Source organism: Abramis brama (assembly GCF_963993115.1).
Source record: "Abramis brama genome assembly, chromosome: 10".
NCBI lineage: Eukaryota > Metazoa > Chordata > Actinopteri > Cypriniformes > Leuciscidae > Abramis > Abramis brama.
Genome location: NC_139972.1, coordinates 9,002,136 through 9,021,730, shown reverse-complemented (window position 1 = coordinate 9,021,730; position 19,595 = coordinate 9,002,136). Strand labels below are relative to the sequence as shown.

Sequence of the window (19,595 nt, the reverse complement as noted above, 5' to 3'; positions counted from 1 at the left end):
ATGCTCGCGGTCGAGAAAGCGCTCAAACACTTCTTCCCATTCCTCCTAGGTCACCATGTTCTAGTCCGCACGGACAATACATCGGTAGTGGCCTATGTGAATCGCCAGGGCGGTGTCAGATCAAAGACCCGTTGATCTGCCAAGAGGGGTTATGAACACGATCATACAATCTAGAGCCCCCTCTACGAGGCGGCTCTACATGTCAAAATGGTCTGTGTTTAGCAAATGGTGCACTGCCAAGGGGCTCGATCCACAGACATGTGGGGTATCGCAAGTATTGTGTTTCCTTCAAGAGCTGCTGGACGCGGGCAGGTCCCCCTCCACGCTCAAAGTTTATGTTGCGGCCATTTCAGCTTTCACCGTCTCAGAGCTGGGCCGCGCATTAGGAAGGAACGAGTTCGTCACCCGCTTCCTTAGAGGAGCCAGGAGGATGAACCCCCCGCGACCCCCCTCGGTTCCTATGTGGGATCTTTCACTGGTCTTGGGGGCCCTGAAAGCGCATCCCTTTGAACCCTTGGAAACTGTGGATATGAAATACCTCATGCTCAAAACCGTTTTTCTGATAGCTCTGTCTTCAGTCAAACGAGTGGGAGACCTTCACGCGTTATCTATTAACGCCGCGTGCCTCGAGTTCGGACCTAATGACTCTAAAGTTATTCTCAGACCAAGGCATGGTTACGTTCCCAAAATTTTGGGCACTCCCTTCAGAGCGCAGGTCATTTCCCTCTCAGCCCTGCCAACCCCTGGCAGCGAGGCCGATAGTAATCTCCTCTGCCCGGTCAGGGCACTGAGAAACTACATCACACGCTCTGCCGCTTTCAGGCGCTCGAAGGAGCTTTTTGTTTCGTTTGGAGGGCGCACCAAGGGTCTCGCCGCCTCGAAACACAGCCTGTCCAGATGGATAGTGGACGCTATCGCAACTGCTTATGCGTCTAAAGACCTGCAGTGCCCACTGGGCATTCGAGCTCACTCCACCAGAGGCATGGCCTCATCGTGGGCGTGGTCCAGCGGGATTTCCATTCATGACATTTGTGCAGCGGCAGGCTGGGCCTCCCCCTCCACATTTGTTAGGTTTTACAACCTGGAAGTTCCCGCCTTGCAGGCGAAAGTTTTATCAGTCTAAGTCTCGTGTAGACCGGCCCACTATCAGTGCGCGGGCTACATTGCTTGATTTAGCTCTACTGGTTGAGCTGCACTGTGCAGGGAATTGTCAGTTCGGACCGGCTGTGCCGCTCCGTGCTCCCTAATATGTGCTGTGTACTGCACTAGCCTTCGTTTGGCCGCCCGGCTCCCTGTTATCACGTTCCCCGGGCTCTCCCTGGGACTCATTCAGTGGATGCTGGGCGCGCACGGCGTTGACAAGGGAGTTCCCGCAGCGTAAGCTACTTACACAATACGAGAGAACCTCTCGTAAGAGAACATATCGGTTCCTAAACGCAACCTCTGTTCTCTCTAGAAGAGGGAACGAGTATTGCGTAACCCACCGTGCTCGCGCCACGAGCTCATTCGCTTCAGCGACAGAAACCAGTGAAGCAGCCTCTGAGCCCTGCTTATATACGCTAAGCCACACCCCTTTTGGCGGGCTGTGACGCATGAAGCGCGCCAAGCGTCACGCCAAGGGCTCAGCGATAGGCTGCTGCAGTTGCCGCAGGGCAGCCAATGGGCACGCTAGTAAGCCTGCCCTAGGCCTGCATGCTGCCGCACTGCGTTGACAAGATTATTAAAAATTAAGGATAATTTTTTGGCTTCAGTATCTCGAGAAAGAAGACTTTCCCGCAGCGTAAGCTACTTACGCAATACTCGTTCCCTCTTCTAGAGAGAACAGAGGTTACGTTTAGTAACCGATACGTTATGTTGCATCAGTACTGTTGCATGGGTTGAAAACTCTAATCTATTCCAGTCCATCTAATGAACACAGGATTTGACTCGTCAGACTTCAACATGTTTGTGCAAGATGTTCCATGTATCTCCGTGCATGACCGTCACCTGAACCCCTTCCAGCATTGTGGTTGTGGGTTTTGCATCTGCAAGCAACACTTACATTTTCACCAGAAAAAGAACAAATTTAGTTCCTTCTATACTTAATTTATATGCTTAAATTAAATTGTTAAGGCCCTAAAAGTAATTAGGTCTCCTCAGGTCACGTCATTCGTCTCCCAAGTGTGTTTTGCTGTCAGAGGTCAGAGACAGATCTCAGTCAAAGATAAAATGCCAAGACTGCACAACTATAGCCTTAAGAATAGGTCAACAGTGTTGCTTCCTAAGGGATGCATCATAAAATGCATATAAATACCAAAGCTCTGTAGTTTTAAAACATATAATGCAATGCAATACAGTGATGATTGAGAGATGAACAAATAAACCTTCCTCAAAAGCCTGATAATCATATTTGAGACTCATGATATAAAATGATGTCTGGAATCTGGATAATCAAGTAAACCTAGTGTTCGTCTTGAAATATTACTAAAAATATCAAAGTTTCTCTTATGTTTACTTCATAAATATCAGTAAACGTGGATAATTCTGTATCAAATATGATACAGTAGGCTTTATAGGGTTAGAAAGATCTTCACTGTATAAATTTGTTCATGAACGTGTGTCTTTTGCATATTAAACACATAATATCCTCTGATCGACCAGTCACGGATGTGCATTGCACTCATTGGTTTATTTGCAAATCAGCAGATGAGGACATGGTTCTGTTTACATTTGGCATGATGATTATCAGTCCAGGAGAAGCAGGAATGATCACTCATATTCCTGTTTACCACTCTGATTTCTAAACTGTTTGCCACTATAGTTTTCATAGATCTAAAAGATGTTTACAGTTATTTTCATCCGTAATTTATCAGTTAACTGTGGTACCTCTGGGTTATGTTCATGCATTTCAATTACAGATTTCACATTCACTTCGGTGTTCTGGAATGATATTTCCAGATCTCTCTCTTAATCTTCAAGAAGCATCAACTCTTCCACAAGCACACTATCATGCTTATAATAATACTTTCTGGGCTGATTGCTCAGATAGTTTACAGTACGACAATACATCACATAAGACTTACAAAACAAAGGGGAAAACGCATTTATAAAACCAAATACTTCACGTCTTTACAAAAAACTTCCTCCTTTGCAGAGTCTAATGAAATCTGCACTAAACCCTGCTCTACTGTTTCACCATCACACATCTGTACTTCTCTAAGTCATTTTGAAACTATAAGGAAACGCTTCTCATGTTACTGTTGCTTCAGGGTGAATACCTTCTTGTTCCTCATTTGCAAGTCATTTTGGATAAAAACGTCTAGGCTACTAAATGAATAAAGGTACAGCAGATGATAGATGGCTGTTTTAATTAAACCACACCATAGTCTGTTTTTAATACTTACTGCATCGGAAATTCAATCTAAATTCACCTGTCAAAAAAAAACAAAAAAAACCCCCGAATTATTTACCATTAAATGTTTTGGTCACATGCATCATAATCAAGTTAAAGAAGAAATGTTGTACTATTAAAATTCTGTATTCATTTGCTTCATGCCAGTTATTATGACGGTAAAGACATTTATAATGTTACAAAAGATTTCTATTTCACATAAATGCCCCAGCCAGCAATGACACGTGGGGCCCAGATGGGTTAACTACGGGTTCCATGGGTACTGTGTGGGCATGGGCTTTGGCTGGGTGAAACCAGCGGGTCCCATGTAGGTTTTGTAGTACGAGTCCCACATAGGAAGCCCATATGAGCTGATTACATGGGCCCCATAAGGGACAGGCATGGGCCAAGTGGGCATGGGTTTGAACTGGGAACACATATATGGGTCTTGCATGACATATTTATGGGTCAAGTGGGCATGGGTTTGATCTGGGAACACATATATGGGTCTTGAATGGCATATTTATGGGCCGAGTGGGCATGGGTTTGAACTGGGAATGCATATATGGGTCCTGCATAGAATTTTTATGGGCCAAGTGGCCATGGGTTTGAACTTGGAACACATATATGGGTCCTGCATGGTACATTTATGGGCAAAGTGGGCATGGGTTTGAACTGGGATAATATATATAAAAATATATTTTTGATTTATTTACCGGTATGTTGTGACATTTAAATTGTTTTTTAAAGATTATGTTTGTTGTTCGATGTAACAATTTTGTATTAATGTATTTTTTGGAGAGATGTTTTTTTTCAGAGATTTTTTTTAATTAAAATATATTTTTGATTTGTTTACCGGTATGTTGTTGTGACGACCACAAAAGTGTTGTATTTGTGTTTTAAGAATATTCACAATTATTGTCTTTTATTTGAAACAAGTGATTGTATTTTTTTTTTTAAAAACAAGTATCCCAATTGTTTTATTTTTAATGTGAATTTTCCTGACTTAAAGTGAATTGTGTAGTGTTTGCTCCAGTCCAGTAGGGGCAGTGTAGAGTGACGAGTTACTGTAGCTGCGTGAGTTCTCATTACTGCAGAGAGCTCGAAACTGATAATACTGTTTCCTCGTTTCTCTCCTGTTTTACAGGTGGGTAAATGTATAAAAACAACTCAGAAGTAGCATTTATCTATGCTGAAATGTATGTGAGATATGAGTGAACTGTTTTTAGTGAAATGAGTTTCGTTAGGGTCTGTTTTTGATTTAGTTTGAAATGAGTTGAAACGAGAGGGCAAAGTCCTACAGAGTAACGGTCGAGAGACATTACTAGAGATCAAGTCAGCTCAACACACACTTTCCCCGTGTATATATATGTACATGAAGATATTTTTTTGAGCTTGTAATGTTAACAGATATGTTTAGCTCACTGTATGTCAGTTTCCCACCATCTGTTGGAAATGTTTTTTTGCTCAATGAGTTTATACAAAAATGTTTACAGTTTAAAACGAGGTTAAAAGTTACACTTTAAGCACTTTATGAGTTCTGAGCATGATTTTGCAGTACTGTATTAACATGATACTGATAAAATACTGTGAATGGAAGATTCTAAGTATCTAAAAAAAAAAGCTGGTGAATATTACCATTGTCTTTACATTTCATTTTGATAAATAGTATAAAATACAAGCATGAAGAGTAAGTGAACATGCATTTGGTGGAAAGAGGTTTATTTTAATATGGATTTTGCATTGACATGGACACTGAAAATTCATTGTAATGTTAAAAAGTCACTGAACATGTAATATATGAAACATACAATGATACTTAACAATAGAGATGTGATTGCTGAAGAAACTTCTGAAAATAAATGACTGCAGAGAGCTCGAAACTGATAACACTGTCTCCTCGTTTCTCTCCTGTTTTACAGGAATTAATCTGTTATCCACGGTGCCGTTGCTACGGTACCCGTTACATTGTGACATTTAAATTGTTTTTTAAAGATCATTTTTGTTGTTCAATTTAACAATATATTTCTTGCAGTTCAAAGTGTCAAGTGTCTTGTATTTATCTTGGACTTTTATTCATTCCTCATTTTTAGTTTTTCTTAGATTGTTTCCTTAAACCACTTGGCATGGTTGGGCTTAGATAGGCCTTGCATGAATTGCCCAGTTAGGACCCACATAAGATCCTTACAGAGCCCACTTTAAGCCCATAGGGGCATTCACGGTTGAATCCTGGTGCAAGCCCACTTTAAACCCCTTTAGGCAGGTGGGGCCCAAATGGGTCTGACATGAATTACCCAGTTAAGACCCACATAAGACCCTTACAGGTCCCACTTAAAACCCATCTGGGCATCCACGGCTGGCCCCGTGTGGATCCCGGGTGCAAGCCCATTTTAAACGCCCTTTAAGCAGGTGGGGCCCAAATTGGTCTGTCATGAATTGCCCAGTTAAGATCCCACATAACACCCTTATAGATCCCTTTTAAAGCCCATCTGGGCAGCCACGGCTGGATCCTGGGTGCAAACCAACTTTAAACCCCTTTGGGTAGGTGGGGCCCCAATGGGTCTGGCATGAATTGCCCAGTTAGGACCCACATAAGACTCTTACAGAGCCCATTTAAAGCCCATCTGGGTAGCCATGGTTGGATCCCGGGTGCAAGCCCACTTTAGACCCATTTGGGCAGGTGGGGCCAAAATGGGTCTGACATGAATTGCCCAATTAAGACCCATGCAGTACCCTTACAGGTCCCACTTTTAGTACGTCTGGGCTTCCACGGCTTGCCCCAATTTGGATCCCGGGTGCAAGCCCATAATGGGGCCCACATTTGCCGCCCATGAAGCCCTCATCTGGGCCCCACATGTCATTGCTGGCTGGGAATGTTGTTCTTTTGAACATTCTATTCAGAATTAAAAAAAAAAAAATGTATCAAGGTTTCCACATAAATTCCAACTGTCTTCAACATTGCTGATAATCAGAAATGTTTCTTGAGCTGTAAATCACCATATTATACTGATTTCTGAAGGATCATGTGACACTGAAGACTGGAGTAATGATTCTGAAAATTCAGCTTTGCATCACATGAATAAATTACACTTCATTATATATTCAAATAGAAAATGCAATAAAATAATACATTTTGAAAATCTTACTGCCACCAAACAACTGCATGTTTTTGAATTTGTGGTGAAATATGATCTTGACGTGTCTTCTTGTTTGTCGACAGGCTTCGTGAGATTCATCCTTCTTCTCTATTATCTGGTCTACTGGCTCATCAAGTTCTTTCCATCAGTCTCTAGGCTATACAATACAGATCTGACCTTTTACATTTCAGTCCTTTATACAGCAGTGTTTGTTGAAGGAAGGGCTGTATGGATGAAGGGTCCAAAGGGAACTTTTTGCCACACCTGCATGCCAATGGTGGCTGAAATGAGAATATACTGTCCATAAATTCTAACCAGCCATGAGTGTGATTTTATTACTGTTATACAAAATACTATATTTTCTTCCAAAGACAATAGGCTTGTTTAGCTCATTTAGTCGTTTTCCCCTTTCTGTTTTCTGCTTTCTGCATCTCACTATAAAATGTGTGTATCAGTGCTTTCCCAGCCAACAAAAATTATGTAAATTAAAAAAGTTTTACTAACGTTCCCATTAAGTTAAAACTTTATTTCTGAATGGAATGTCCCCTGAACGTTCAATCGTCCAGTTCTTCAAATGTTTTAAAACGTTTTTTTTTCTCGTTTTTTTTTTTCTGAACGTTAAGAGAACATATTCCATTTGATTAGTCTTCAAGCATTATGGGAACGTTACTTTTGAGTGTTCTCTGAAATAGTAACATTTAAAAAAAAATCAGACGAACATCGAACAATAAGCCTATCTAAAAAAAAAAAAAAAAAAAACGTTCCATGGAAGAATGTTTTAGTGCTAAGAGTTTTGAGAACATTATTAAAGGCAAGATGACTTCGAACGAACGTTCTATTAACGTTACTAATGTTTATTCATAACTTTTAAAGAACCTTGACAGAACATTAGCCAAAGTTCTAAGAACGTTCCATGTTAGCTGAGTTTGTGCTTCATAATTGTCAAACTCTTGTTGCTAGATAAATGTATGGTCAATGTTCCACTGTGGGACAGGTTGTCGTTGATCATGACCGATGTTTTCTCTCTGATAGGTCGTGTGTGTTTGTTGTGAGTGCGCGTGAGCAGCGTTCAGGTGAGGGAGGAGCTGGTTAAAGGTGAAGTGAGGAAGAGCTGCTTTATAAGCGCACTTTACCACACACCGACGACTCGCTGACATTAGGGATAACTCGAATTGTGTGTTTCTGCATACAGACACACACTCGCTTCCTCACACATTAGCATTAGATTGAGGAGGTTTAAAAGTCGCGCGCGATGAGCCGAGCCCCGAGGCTAGAGTCCAGTATGTCCATAACCAAGAAACAGTCGAGCACAGACTCGTCCGACTCGAACCCCTGGGAGAGTTTGGGCAGCCCGACTCTTCTGTGGTCTCCCAGCTCCGGGCTTCCTCTGCAGGACGGCCTGTACATGGACGCGAGGTTCCCGGTGCAGAACATGCCGATTCAGACCGACGTGGTTTGGAAACGACCAAAGGTGAGAAGTTCTTCACACACCTCCTCCTGAGAGCCACTGTAAAGATGAGTGTTTACATATAATCTACATACAGTCAAAACATGCTCAGAAGCATCCTGAACTCTTCTCTGATATCTGCTGTGTGGGGGTGTAAGCGATGTTATTTTATAGACTATTGGGACGCACTGCTTTGTTGTAAAGTTATCAATCTCAGCAGAAAATGTTCTATATAGAACCTTAAAGGGTTCTGTCAGGCGCTTTATACAGAACCTTTTAGGGATTCCTGTCATGACATTATTTTATGGATTCACTTTTAATGAAGTAGGATAATTTTTTTAAATCATCAGTTTTTAGCTCATAAACATACACACACTCTCAGAAAAATAGGTACAAAAGCTGTCACTGGGGCACTACCTTTTTTAAAAGGTACACTTTTATTCCTATGTACCCTTTAGGCAAAAAAGTGTACCTTTTGAAAAGGTACCGCCACAGGGACAGCTTTTGGACCTTTTTTTTTTTTTTTGAGTGTACCACAAGAAAAGATTGAAATACCCTGTTAAACATGGTGCAATAATTTAAGACATTTCTCCTTATAAAGAACCTTTTTGGCATAAAGGGTTCTTTTAAATCGAGTCAAGAACCCTTGGGATCTAGAACCCCACTGAAACTTTTTTTCAGTATGCACTATAAGAAATAAAGTAGCCTATTTGGTCACTTAAGGGGAGACACTACAGGCAAAAACAGTGTCAATTTTGACATTTTGGGCTTTTTGGCTGTTCATTAAGTGTTTTTTCAGACTAGTGGACAGAAAACATCCAAAATACACTTTTAACTGTATCTTTTAGAGCACTTTATCTATTTGCATCTGTAGATTTCAATTACAGTATATATCTTTAAAGGCCGTTTTCTCTAAATAAGTTTTTCCTCCTATTGAGCCAGAAATCACCAAAAACACTTACATACACCAAACATTACAGTTTTATTCTTTTTACAAAGGGGGTTATTCATATATAATTTGACAGTATTTGGCTGTTGACAGTATTTTCTGATTTGTGGAGTGATAAATAGAGATATCATATATCCCCTCTCTGTAAAAACATTTGGCTCTAATATATCAAATAAATGAAACAATAATTTTAAACCTGACTTCATCCAATGTTCAGATTTTTGTTCTAGAAATGTATGCAAATTAGTGCATATTTAATTAGACCACACCTCATTTGCATATTTAAACATACAATTTCAGAAAACATGTCATACAAAAAATGTTTGCTATTTTTAATGGAATCAATCAACTGGTGAAGTATGCTGATATTACTTGTCTCGCCGGAAGTCACACTTACACTATTATATCTGAATGTGATTGCATTAAAAACAAACTATATAAGCAAGTGCCATTATTTTAAAGACAGCAGACATTCAGACATTATGTGACATCTGTGTCTATTAATTATTTCTCAGACCATGCATAACTTTATGATGCAACATTATTCTGATGCAGAAACATCTAATGGCATTTAGCATTAGTTTTGTTGGGTCTCTTATTGCTGTAAGGGTTGTAGGATGTCTAGATGCTGGAAGGCCTCAAGTAACATGAAAATTACAGGTGAGTTTGATCAGGGTTTGAGCTAAAGGGCACATTTGGATTTGAGGAACCCTGTTGTAAAGTAAATTAGTCATTAGCAGACACTTTACAATCAGTCCCTCTGGAGCAAAGTCTCCTGATCAAAGGAGCGATGCTTGTAGTTTTTAGTTTTAACCGTCTTTAACTACGTCAAACTGCTGCATATTGCATCACTGAAATGCCAGGGACTGGAGTGTGTTTGAGTCAGTGTTGCCAGATTGGAAATGTCCAAGTATCGTACCAGAAGCTCAAAATTATCGTATTTGGAAGAAAATGATCGTACACGAGTCAAACCTGTACAGAATACAGCATGAAAATGACAGACAGTCAAGAAATCTCCAACGGGGGGGGGTCTTACAATTGATTGTTTGGGTCTTTACATGCGCTTCGTGAGGCACACTAGCACACACACGCAAGGTCTCTCGCTCCCTCTCTCTACACGTTCTTCCCCCGGTAGACGTAGAATCCACAGCTAGATCAATGAGAAACCCTATGATTACAACGACCATCATTTGAAGTGTCACACAGGTCTGAAATTATCGTACATTATAGGATTTTTTCCATTATTGATCGTACATCGTACAGAGGTCAAAATTATCGTACAAATACGATAATTATCGTACATCTGGCAACACTGGTTTGAGTGAAGATCTGTCCAGGCTTGTGTCTGGTGAGCAGCTGCCACACACACACACACACACACAATCTGTCCAAAGGAAGAAATAGTTTAGAAATTGAATGTTTGAAATGATGTTCCTCAGCTGTAATATTTCTATTGCTGCTCTTCAGTTTACCTTCGCTTCAGCAAAGAACTTTCTTCTCATGAAGATCCTTTCTCTTGTCTGGGTCCTTTACACTTCACAATAAAGTCCCATTAGTAAATGCATATACTAACATTAATTAACGATGCGCAACACATTTATTGACGTTCGTTAATAAAAAATACAGTTCATTAAATAATACTAATAGATACAAGTTTTGATTTTAATAATGTATTTGTATGTTGAAATTAACATAACATTAATAATAAATGATTTAGAAGTATTTGCAGTGTTAGTTCATATTCACTAACGCAAACAGATGGAAACTTATTTTAAAGTGTTACAATAAGAAATTCTAAAAAGATTTTAAAATTACATCAACTTGTAAAACCCCTTTGGAACTGTTATTTTTAAGTCATTCCAAACATCACCCATTTATGAAAGTAAATGACACTGTCAAACCCCCCCAAACAAGAGCACCATAAAATATCATAAAAGTAATCAGTTTGACTCATGCATTATACTCTAAGTATTCTGAAGTCATATGATACAAAGCTTTATGTGAGAAACAGACTCATATTTAAGTTGATTTTAACTTTAGTGCTCATTGGTTCTCATGTTTTGTAATCGTTCACAGATGCACAGTTTAAATATACATATATATTGTTTGGAGTGACATGAGTACAATTACATAATTCTGGCATTTTACCAGAAAATATATATAAAAACTCTGTGCAGTCATTCTTTTTCCTAAATGTGACCCTGGACCACAAATCCAGTCTTATGGGTGATTTTTTAATTTTTTTATTTTTTATTGAGATTTATACATCATCTGAAAGCTTTCCAGTGATGTGTGGTTTGTTATGATAGGACGATATTTGGCCGAGATACAACTATTGAAAATCTGGAATGTGAGGGTGCAAAAACATTGAGAAAATCTCCTTTAAAGTTGTCCATTTATGTTCGTGATTGTGCTGCATTCACTCACAAAAATAAATGTTTTATATATTTACGGTAGGAAATTTACAAAATGTCTTCATGGAACATGATCTTTACTTAATATCCTAATGATTTTTGGCATAAAAGAAAAATCGATAATTTTGACCCATACAATGTATTGTTGGCTATTGCCACAAATACACCCGTGCGACTCGTGACTGGTTTTGTGATCCAGGGTCACAAATATCCTTTGATCCTAAAATGATCCTTTGTGTTTTCTCCTCTCTTTTCCAGGAGATCTGTCCGTTTCCCCAGTTTATTGTGGATGGAGCCACACGCATGGACGTCTGCCAGGGAGTTTTGAGTGAGATCTTAATCCTCAACCATTAAACGATAATAATTGGCATTGAGAATAATACAGGTGCTGCAGGTTTTTGCAGGTTCTCGTGTAACACACTGTTGGTGCTTAATAAAAACAACAATCAAAAAGCTAGTGTTTAGCAAATAGCTGTGATCTTCTCATCTCAGGTCTTTTCTGAGGATCACAGAAAGCTAAATAATACAGTGCAACACTTCCTATATCTTTTGTTGTTAAAGTCCACCTGTAGTCAATCATTTTATCCCTTAAAACTAAACTTTGATCATCAAAATTACATATTTAAATGTTTTTTCCTTGGAAAAAAAAAATTACTTTATGCCTTAAAATAGCTTGACTGTAACTCTACACCCTTGCCTCATTTAGTATACACGGTTATGAATATGCAAATGAGCCCCGCCTCCACTCACTCAGCTCAGAGATCCACTCGTTGGCGATCACACGTTGATCTGATTGGTTACAAGGTAGTTTGTGACGTCAGAAACACCAGCGATTTCAAACCGTGTTTTTGAGACTTGTCATTCTGTGAGTTTCTTTGTTCTGTCGAACAAAAAATAAGATATTTTAAAGAATGTTGGTAACACAGTTGACGGACCCCATTGACTTCCATACTATGTATTTATAATATGTAATATGGACTCCATCAACTCTGGTTACCAACATTCTTGAAAATATCATCTTTTGTGTTCAACAGAACAAAGAAACTCACAAAATTGTTTCACAAAACTCACAAAAAACCCATAAAACTCACAAAGATTGACCAAATGTCCTTTTTGGGTGAAATATCCCTTTAAGGTCAAAAGTCTTGCATCCAATCAAACTCTTCAGTTGGTGCAAATCGTTCTGTCACTCGGTAGAAGCTCGTCAAATTAGACAAAGACCAACATGGGCATGTTGCATATGAAATAATTGTAAAAAAAGAAAAAAGTTTGAAATGAAACAGTTTATTGAAACTTTTGATTGAATAAAATATATATATAAAAAAATGCATGTGTTATTGGTGAGTGTATCATATTTGATCCATCAGGATTTTATGGCACATATGACATAGTGAGAATATGGAGATCAAACTGAGGGAGGAAAAAACAGCTCAGTTTTATTCACAGGCCCAAACTGAGCAAAATATGCATTTTGGTGCAGATGCTGATATTTATGTGGACAAAAAGTACGATGAAATTCGGATGCTTGTAATGTAAATCAATCAGATCTTCATAACAGTATAACTACTGACTACTGACATAAAATACATATATATTCAGTCGTCACTCTATATCTGCCAACAATGTGTCTTAGTAAGATTATATTTAAATGCTTATTAGTTTTCAAAAGTTGCTTCAGTCCAGTAAGTGTCCATCTTGAAATATTACTAGCAATATAAAAGTTCATACGTTTACTTTATAAAAATAAAGATTTCACAGCAAAAACAACCTGAACCATAAGCTGAAGGTGGACATTTTTACAATTATACTAAAAGGGCTTTTACCTCAAAAAATCAGATTGTGTACAAAGTTTTGATCATTTTGATTTGATATGGTTAAAATCTGAATGTGGGATTTATTGGCTGCTGAGAGTGTTATTGTATTATAGTCATTATTTTTGTTAATAATCAATTTAAATGTTTGATTTTTATGATAAATTCTGTTCACTTTAGCATGATTAACAATTTCGGTTCTGTGTTGTCACCACACGTCCACATGTCCTAAAGCTAAACCAGTTGGGAACCAGTGTAAACATATTTTACCACATACCATTAAAATGATCATTTATTAGCAAATTAGAGCTAAAACATGTTTTAACGTGGTTTAAGATGCTTGAACTCTCTCTCTCTCAGGTGATTGCTGGTTCTTGTCTGCCGTGGCGTCTCTCTCTCTCTACCCTTCCCTTCTGGATCGTGTCGTTCCCTCAGGCCAAGGTTTTCAGAAGGGCTACAACGGCTGCTTCTATTTTCAGGTTAGTGGCATGTGTTTCTGCACTGAATAAAGCGGTATGATGTCTCTAATGGTGTCTCTCCGTCTGTCTGTAGTTCTGGCAGTACGGGGAGTGGAGTCAGGTGCGAGTCGACGACCGCTTGCCCACTCGTGACGGTCAGCTGATCTATCTCCATTCATCAAGCAGAGATGAATTCTGGAGCGCTCTGCTGGAGAAGGCTTATGCTAAGTCAGTAACACATAAAAGTCCCTCTGTAGTCAGTCGTTTTAACCCTTAAAACTAATCTTTGATCACCAAAATGACATATTTAAAGGTCCCATATTGCACACCTTTCTGAAGTTTTATTTTAGGTTTTGATGTCCTTAAGAACATATATTTGCCGTAGAAGTACCAAAAACCATCTCAATGTATTTTTACAGCTTCTTTCTCAGAAGCTCTGCTAAGAACAGGGCTGCGTTCAGCCCCGACAAAATGTTGCACAACGTTTTTTAAACAGAAACGGTGGTGCGTTGAACACACTGTTCTGATGACGCAAGAGTTGCAACTATGGCAGCTGAGAAGGCCATTCTTTGTGTTCTTTGTGAAGAATTTTCGGAGCCTGATGAAGTCGGTATAAATATGTGTTTAATACTACAAAATATGCCCGATGTTACAGTTACTGCACTTGCCGCCCAGAACAAAAGAGAACATCCCAATCGAGTGAAGGGATTGCTGAAACTGAAATGGAAGCAAACATCTTACCTAATTCAGACTAAAACACATCTATTTAGCCTCACATACTGACTTTATTTGTAGTTCATACTGTTTTAATACCCTGTATTTTCTTTCTCATTTTTAGGAAAAGCACTTAACTACCATTGTTTATTTCTATACCAATACACTTGCAATGAAGCTAAAATAAACAACTACATCATTTTGTTGATATCCTATATTTTTTACAATAAAACTTTCGACAAACATGTCTTCTAATATCCTCAGTTGTTGCGTATACCGAGCTGCATCGAACACATTTGTAAATTTAATACTTTCCTTGAACCCATTGTGCGAGTTCACTTTAATACCACGTGCTTTATATACATGTTGCTGCTGATTGGACTGCAGTTCTGACACACCCACCAAACAAGAGAAAACGTATCTCAAACCCCCGTTGCACACCGGTGCACGCCGTTTCCAGGAAACATGACGTTCAACCCGGAAACCGTAGCAAAACGTTGCGCACCGTTTTGAACTTGAACATGCCCCAGGTCGATTTTGGCCTGTCTTCTTAATATTCATGAGCCTCTCTTCTGATTGGCCTGTTGTTTTCTGAGTGACCCACCATTGGTGGGGTGGTGACTGAACATTTTTAGTAGTTCTGACATCACTTTATTTCTTCATGCCTTAAAATAGCTTGAATGTAACTCGACACCCTTGTCTCATTTAGTATACGCGGTGTCATGAATATGCAAATGAGCCCCGCCTCCACTCACTCACTCCAGCTCAGAGATCCACTCGTTGGCGATCACACGTTGATCTGATTGGTTACAAGGTAGTTTGTGACGTCAGAAACACCAGCGATTTCAAACCGTGTTTTTGAGACTGGGAGCAGGGAAATTGTTAATTGTTTTATAAATGGCGGGAAAGAGTTAATAGTCTCTTTCTGACCTGATTAACCAAGCCCTATAAAACAAAAACAAAACAAGCCCTATAGTTTAATGAATTAACACATATTATAGAGGCACTTCATATTTAATGGTATTAGATGATTTGTTTATTGCATTTAACAGATTAAACTTTCAATAAAATATTTGAAATTGATTTGAAAAAGATGTTGTTATGAATGTTTGGGATGAGTTTTCGATGCATTTACATCGTTCTGACCAGCAGGGGTCACCAGCGCGTGCTGCTTCGTGCACCTCGAAACTGGATCATTTCGAGGCGATTGGTTAAAATAATTCAATGTTACGAAAAGCTTCATTTCTCCCATCACTAAAATACAGTAAAAATAGTGATGGACCAAAATTTTATCAACCTGAAAAAAAAAAAATATATATTTCTGCCGAAATGGTTGATTCTTAAAGGGGCTATATGCAACTGTTTCCCCAAAATAAACATAACAATAGCCTTTTTATTTGACCATGTATGACTCAAACATCTCCTGATGAGCATACTGACACCTTGTGGGTGCACCTATAAGCCTGTATCCTATTTTTCCTATTTTCTGTCGGGTCGGATTTTTCACGCGCTGTCTGCGCATGTGACGTCAAGCGCGTTCATGTTAAACGTTTCAGATCACTCTGCCACCACCGCTAGTCAGCAAACAAACTTAGTTTCTCAAACAATATATGTATTTGACTGTTCTTACCTCTGTAAACATAATGTTGACTTCTTTGCAGCGGATGACTTGTGAAGTGTGCACGTACGAGAGCGAGCAGAAAGGAAGAGCAGTTCCGTTTTTTGGCCACAGGTGTCAGTCGCGAGTTTAAATTTCAGAAAAAAGCATATAGCCCCTTTAAATCCCAAGATCAATCTTTTAGTCTGTGTTGTTTTCAGTTGATGCGAACAAAACTTCACCAAACATTATTTGTAGCGCACCTCCCATGTAATTATTGCAATAAGCTTTCTGCTTTGTTACTTTTCATTTCTTTAAAAACACTCAGATTTCAGATTATGTAAATTTTCTATAAATATATATATATATATATATATATATATATATATATATATAAATATTATATATATATATATATATATATAGGCCATGGCTAAAGATGTTTGAGAATGCATTGCTTGTGTTACATTTTCAGGATTCTGTGATGAATAAAACAGCATTTATTTAAAAAATAAATCTTTTGTATTCCTCATGCACATCAGCTGCGTTTGTCTGTTGCTCACAGCGTCTTGTCATCTGTTTCTCAGGATGAAGGGCGGCTATAACGCTCTGAATATGGGCTTCCCTCACGAGGCGATGGTGGACATGACAGGCGGGATCACGGAGGTTTTCATGGTGGCGTCTCTCCCTCGGGCGCTGGGTCTGTTCCTGCGTTCGCTGCTGCAGAAAGGAGCTCTGATCAACTGTGCTAACTCACAGGTTTACACTCGCCACATGTCTTATTTAAAGAGATATTTCAGAAGAATCGCATTCTTGTACAAAAAAAAACAAATTAAATAATAAAAGACCAGAACAGATCCTTTATCATCTCTACTGGAATTTATGTATTAAATTACTGTTTCATACACCTGAAGTAAGCTCGGGTTTCCTGCTTAAGGGCTTATCATTTACAGCTCGCTAATCAAAACCTGCAGGTTCAAACCTGCAACCTTTCAAACAGCAGCCCAGATTTTTAACCACCAGGACACAACATTGCATAATGTTATAATTTCACAATGACAATGCTCACAGTAGCATAGCTGCCAACTCTCACGCATTCACCGTGAGACACACACAATTAACGCTTTTCACACGCTCTCACGCCACACATCCATTTTCTCACGCACAGAAAAATCGCGGAGCAAAGAGGACACGGAGACCGACAGACTAGACAGAGCAGGTTATGATATAAAAAAATCTCAGCTCTCAGATTCTGTCACTTTTATTACGAAATTCAAACAATAAATACCGTTTTGGCGCTTGTAAATGTGACGTGACAGATCCCTAGCGGCACGTGAACCGATCATCTCTAGCTGATAGTAAATAAACACGAATGAACACTGTTGAAAGATACAGTACAACTTACCGAAATGTATATTCCTCATACTTAATATCGACCAATCAATCAAACAAAGGGGTCAATAAAACAGCTGGAGAAAATTATGTCACAAGAATTTTTTTTTTGATTTTTTTGTTTTTCTTACCTCAGGAAAGCCATTTAATGAACATAATATAGGCTATAGCACGTTAGTTGGCTAGAAAAAAAAAGAGCTATAGAGAGTATTTTGCTAAATATGTGTACTATATTACATATTTATTATATTTTTACTTATATCATTAAATAAAGTTGTTATTATAATAAAAAAACGCATTATACTTAATTTGAGTTATTTTTAACCTTAAATAATACTGCCAGCTGATAGGGCTCTCTGTATGTTTACAGCATTAGGTGAGTTGTTTTTTTCTTGAGAAAAATGAATGCCTATCTTGTGTAGCCTACCTAATATTTATCCAAATGAGTCAATATTAAATCAAATCACAATAATTGAATTGAATTGAAATAATAATAAAAGCGTAGCTTACCAGAAATTCAAAACTCAAAAGTTGGCAGCTATGCAGTAGACAGCAGAGTGAGCAAATGTCTGTGTGCCGTTTGAGCGTGTCATCTTCTTTCTTTGTTGTGTTCTAGGTAAAAGGATCTTTCTTGAGTTCCAGGAAAGTGTTTTTCTCTGACAGCTGTTGTTTTGTGAAGGTAATCTATTGCATGTCTCTTTGTCTTTATGCAGGGTCCCCTTGAGAAGAGCAATGAGTTTGGGATTTTGTTCAGACATGCCTATTCTGTGACAGGCCTGGAGACGGTGAGGGGGAAATGCTTATCTTGATTCTCTCTCTCTCTCTCTCTCTCTCTGTCTTTGTCAAACCAGCTCTTGACATATGTTTCATCAGTGTTTTTAACGCTCAGAGTTCCACCAGAGGGCGCCATCAACTTAAAGTACTAGAGTATGTCTGGAATTGCACACACTAGGGGTGTAAATCGGACAGTTCATCACAATACGATGTGATATCGATTCTCTCAGTCAGCGATACGATATTTGGCGATACTTCAAAAAATTTCATGATACTATTCGATTCAATTCAGGGCTATATCGATTGATTTATCGATATTTAGATATTATGTGCCAAGTTTACACAACCAGTTACATTTTTATTAACTCACAAATGCAACCAAAATATTTAACATAAACTTATTGCACACTCTCTCCCAATTAGGACATTTACAACAGAAGAGTCCATTTGCAAAAACAGATAACTCTGTTAAAACAGATAAATCATGTTTTTTTAAATTGTGCATTCCAAGTAATATCAATCACACACACACACACACACACACACACACACACACACACACACACACACACACACACATTTAAGGTTTGGCTACTGTTGAGGGCCACTTATGTTGTGAAATATTATGACATCTGACTAGTGAGGACATTTTACTGGTCCTCACTAGTTTCAAGAGCTAATAAATCAAAGAAAACTATTTTTTATTTATTTAAAATCTAGTGTTTTGCACATTTTAATGTGATGGGTATGGGTTGGGTTTGGCCATAGAAAATATCATTAGCCTGATATAAAACCAATGGAAGTCTATGCAGTGTCCTCACTAATATAGTGAAACTGCAAGTAATAATAACTTTAAAAATACAGGTAACTTTATACCCTGCTAACAAAAATATGTTCTAAGAATGTTTTTAACAAGTTATGAAACCTTTTTTTCTGAATTTTCAAAATGTTATGTTTAAAAAAAAGTTCTTGGTTATGTGAACATTAAAGGTAGGGTAGGTCATTTCGAACCGGCTAGCAATAGCGAGCTAGCTTTGAAAGCATAAGATCCCACCCTCCCTTCAGAGGGTCTCCAAAGCCACGCCTCCTCCAAAACACATGAACACACACAGCCGGGAATCATAATCAAATCTTTACGAGAGACGGTGTCAAACTACCTCATGTCTTAAAGCACATAACATTACAATAATAATGAACATAACTTAAAGAGCTCTAACCTGTACCACCTGACTGCTGCAGATTCCATTGAAAGGCATAAATTTGAGTCATGAACCGCTCCGAGTAAAACGTCACGGGTTTCCATCTCTTCCAAACGGTGTGGACGCAGCCTAAGCTCGTTGTTTTGGTTCAGGAGGAACTATGAAAGGCGGCTGCTGTTTCGTTTACAGTGCTCAGTGACTGATGTCTGTCTAATTCATATAAGATGAGTTAGACAGAAAATACATGAAAGGTATTTCATGTATGAAAGTACATATGTTGACAGGCAGGACATCCTATCGTTGCCCTCGGACCGAATGCATTGATTGGACGAA

At 38.7% G+C, this 19,595-nt stretch overlaps 1 protein-coding gene across 1 annotated transcript in view; it reads left to right on the top strand.

The window, feature by feature from the left end:
- The first annotated feature begins 4,457 nt into the window (after positions 1–4,457).
- The window catches only part of LOC311090570 (calpain-9), a 28,284-nt gene continuing 13,146 nt past the window's right edge, over positions 4,458–19,595 (top strand). Inside the window, exons 1-7 of the mRNA XM_084125917.1 lie at positions 4,458–4,517; positions 6,591–7,978; positions 11,576–11,645; positions 13,489–13,607; positions 13,681–13,814; positions 16,485–16,656; positions 18,003–18,074. Coding sequence (XP_083982043.1) covers positions 7,760–7,978; positions 11,576–11,645; positions 13,489–13,607; positions 13,681–13,814; positions 16,485–16,656; positions 18,003–18,074 — 786 coding nt within the window. The 5' untranslated portion in view covers positions 4,458–4,517; positions 6,591–7,759. The remainder of the gene's footprint in view (positions 4,518–6,590; positions 7,979–11,575; positions 11,646–13,488; positions 13,608–13,680; positions 13,815–16,484; positions 16,657–18,002; positions 18,075–19,595) is intronic.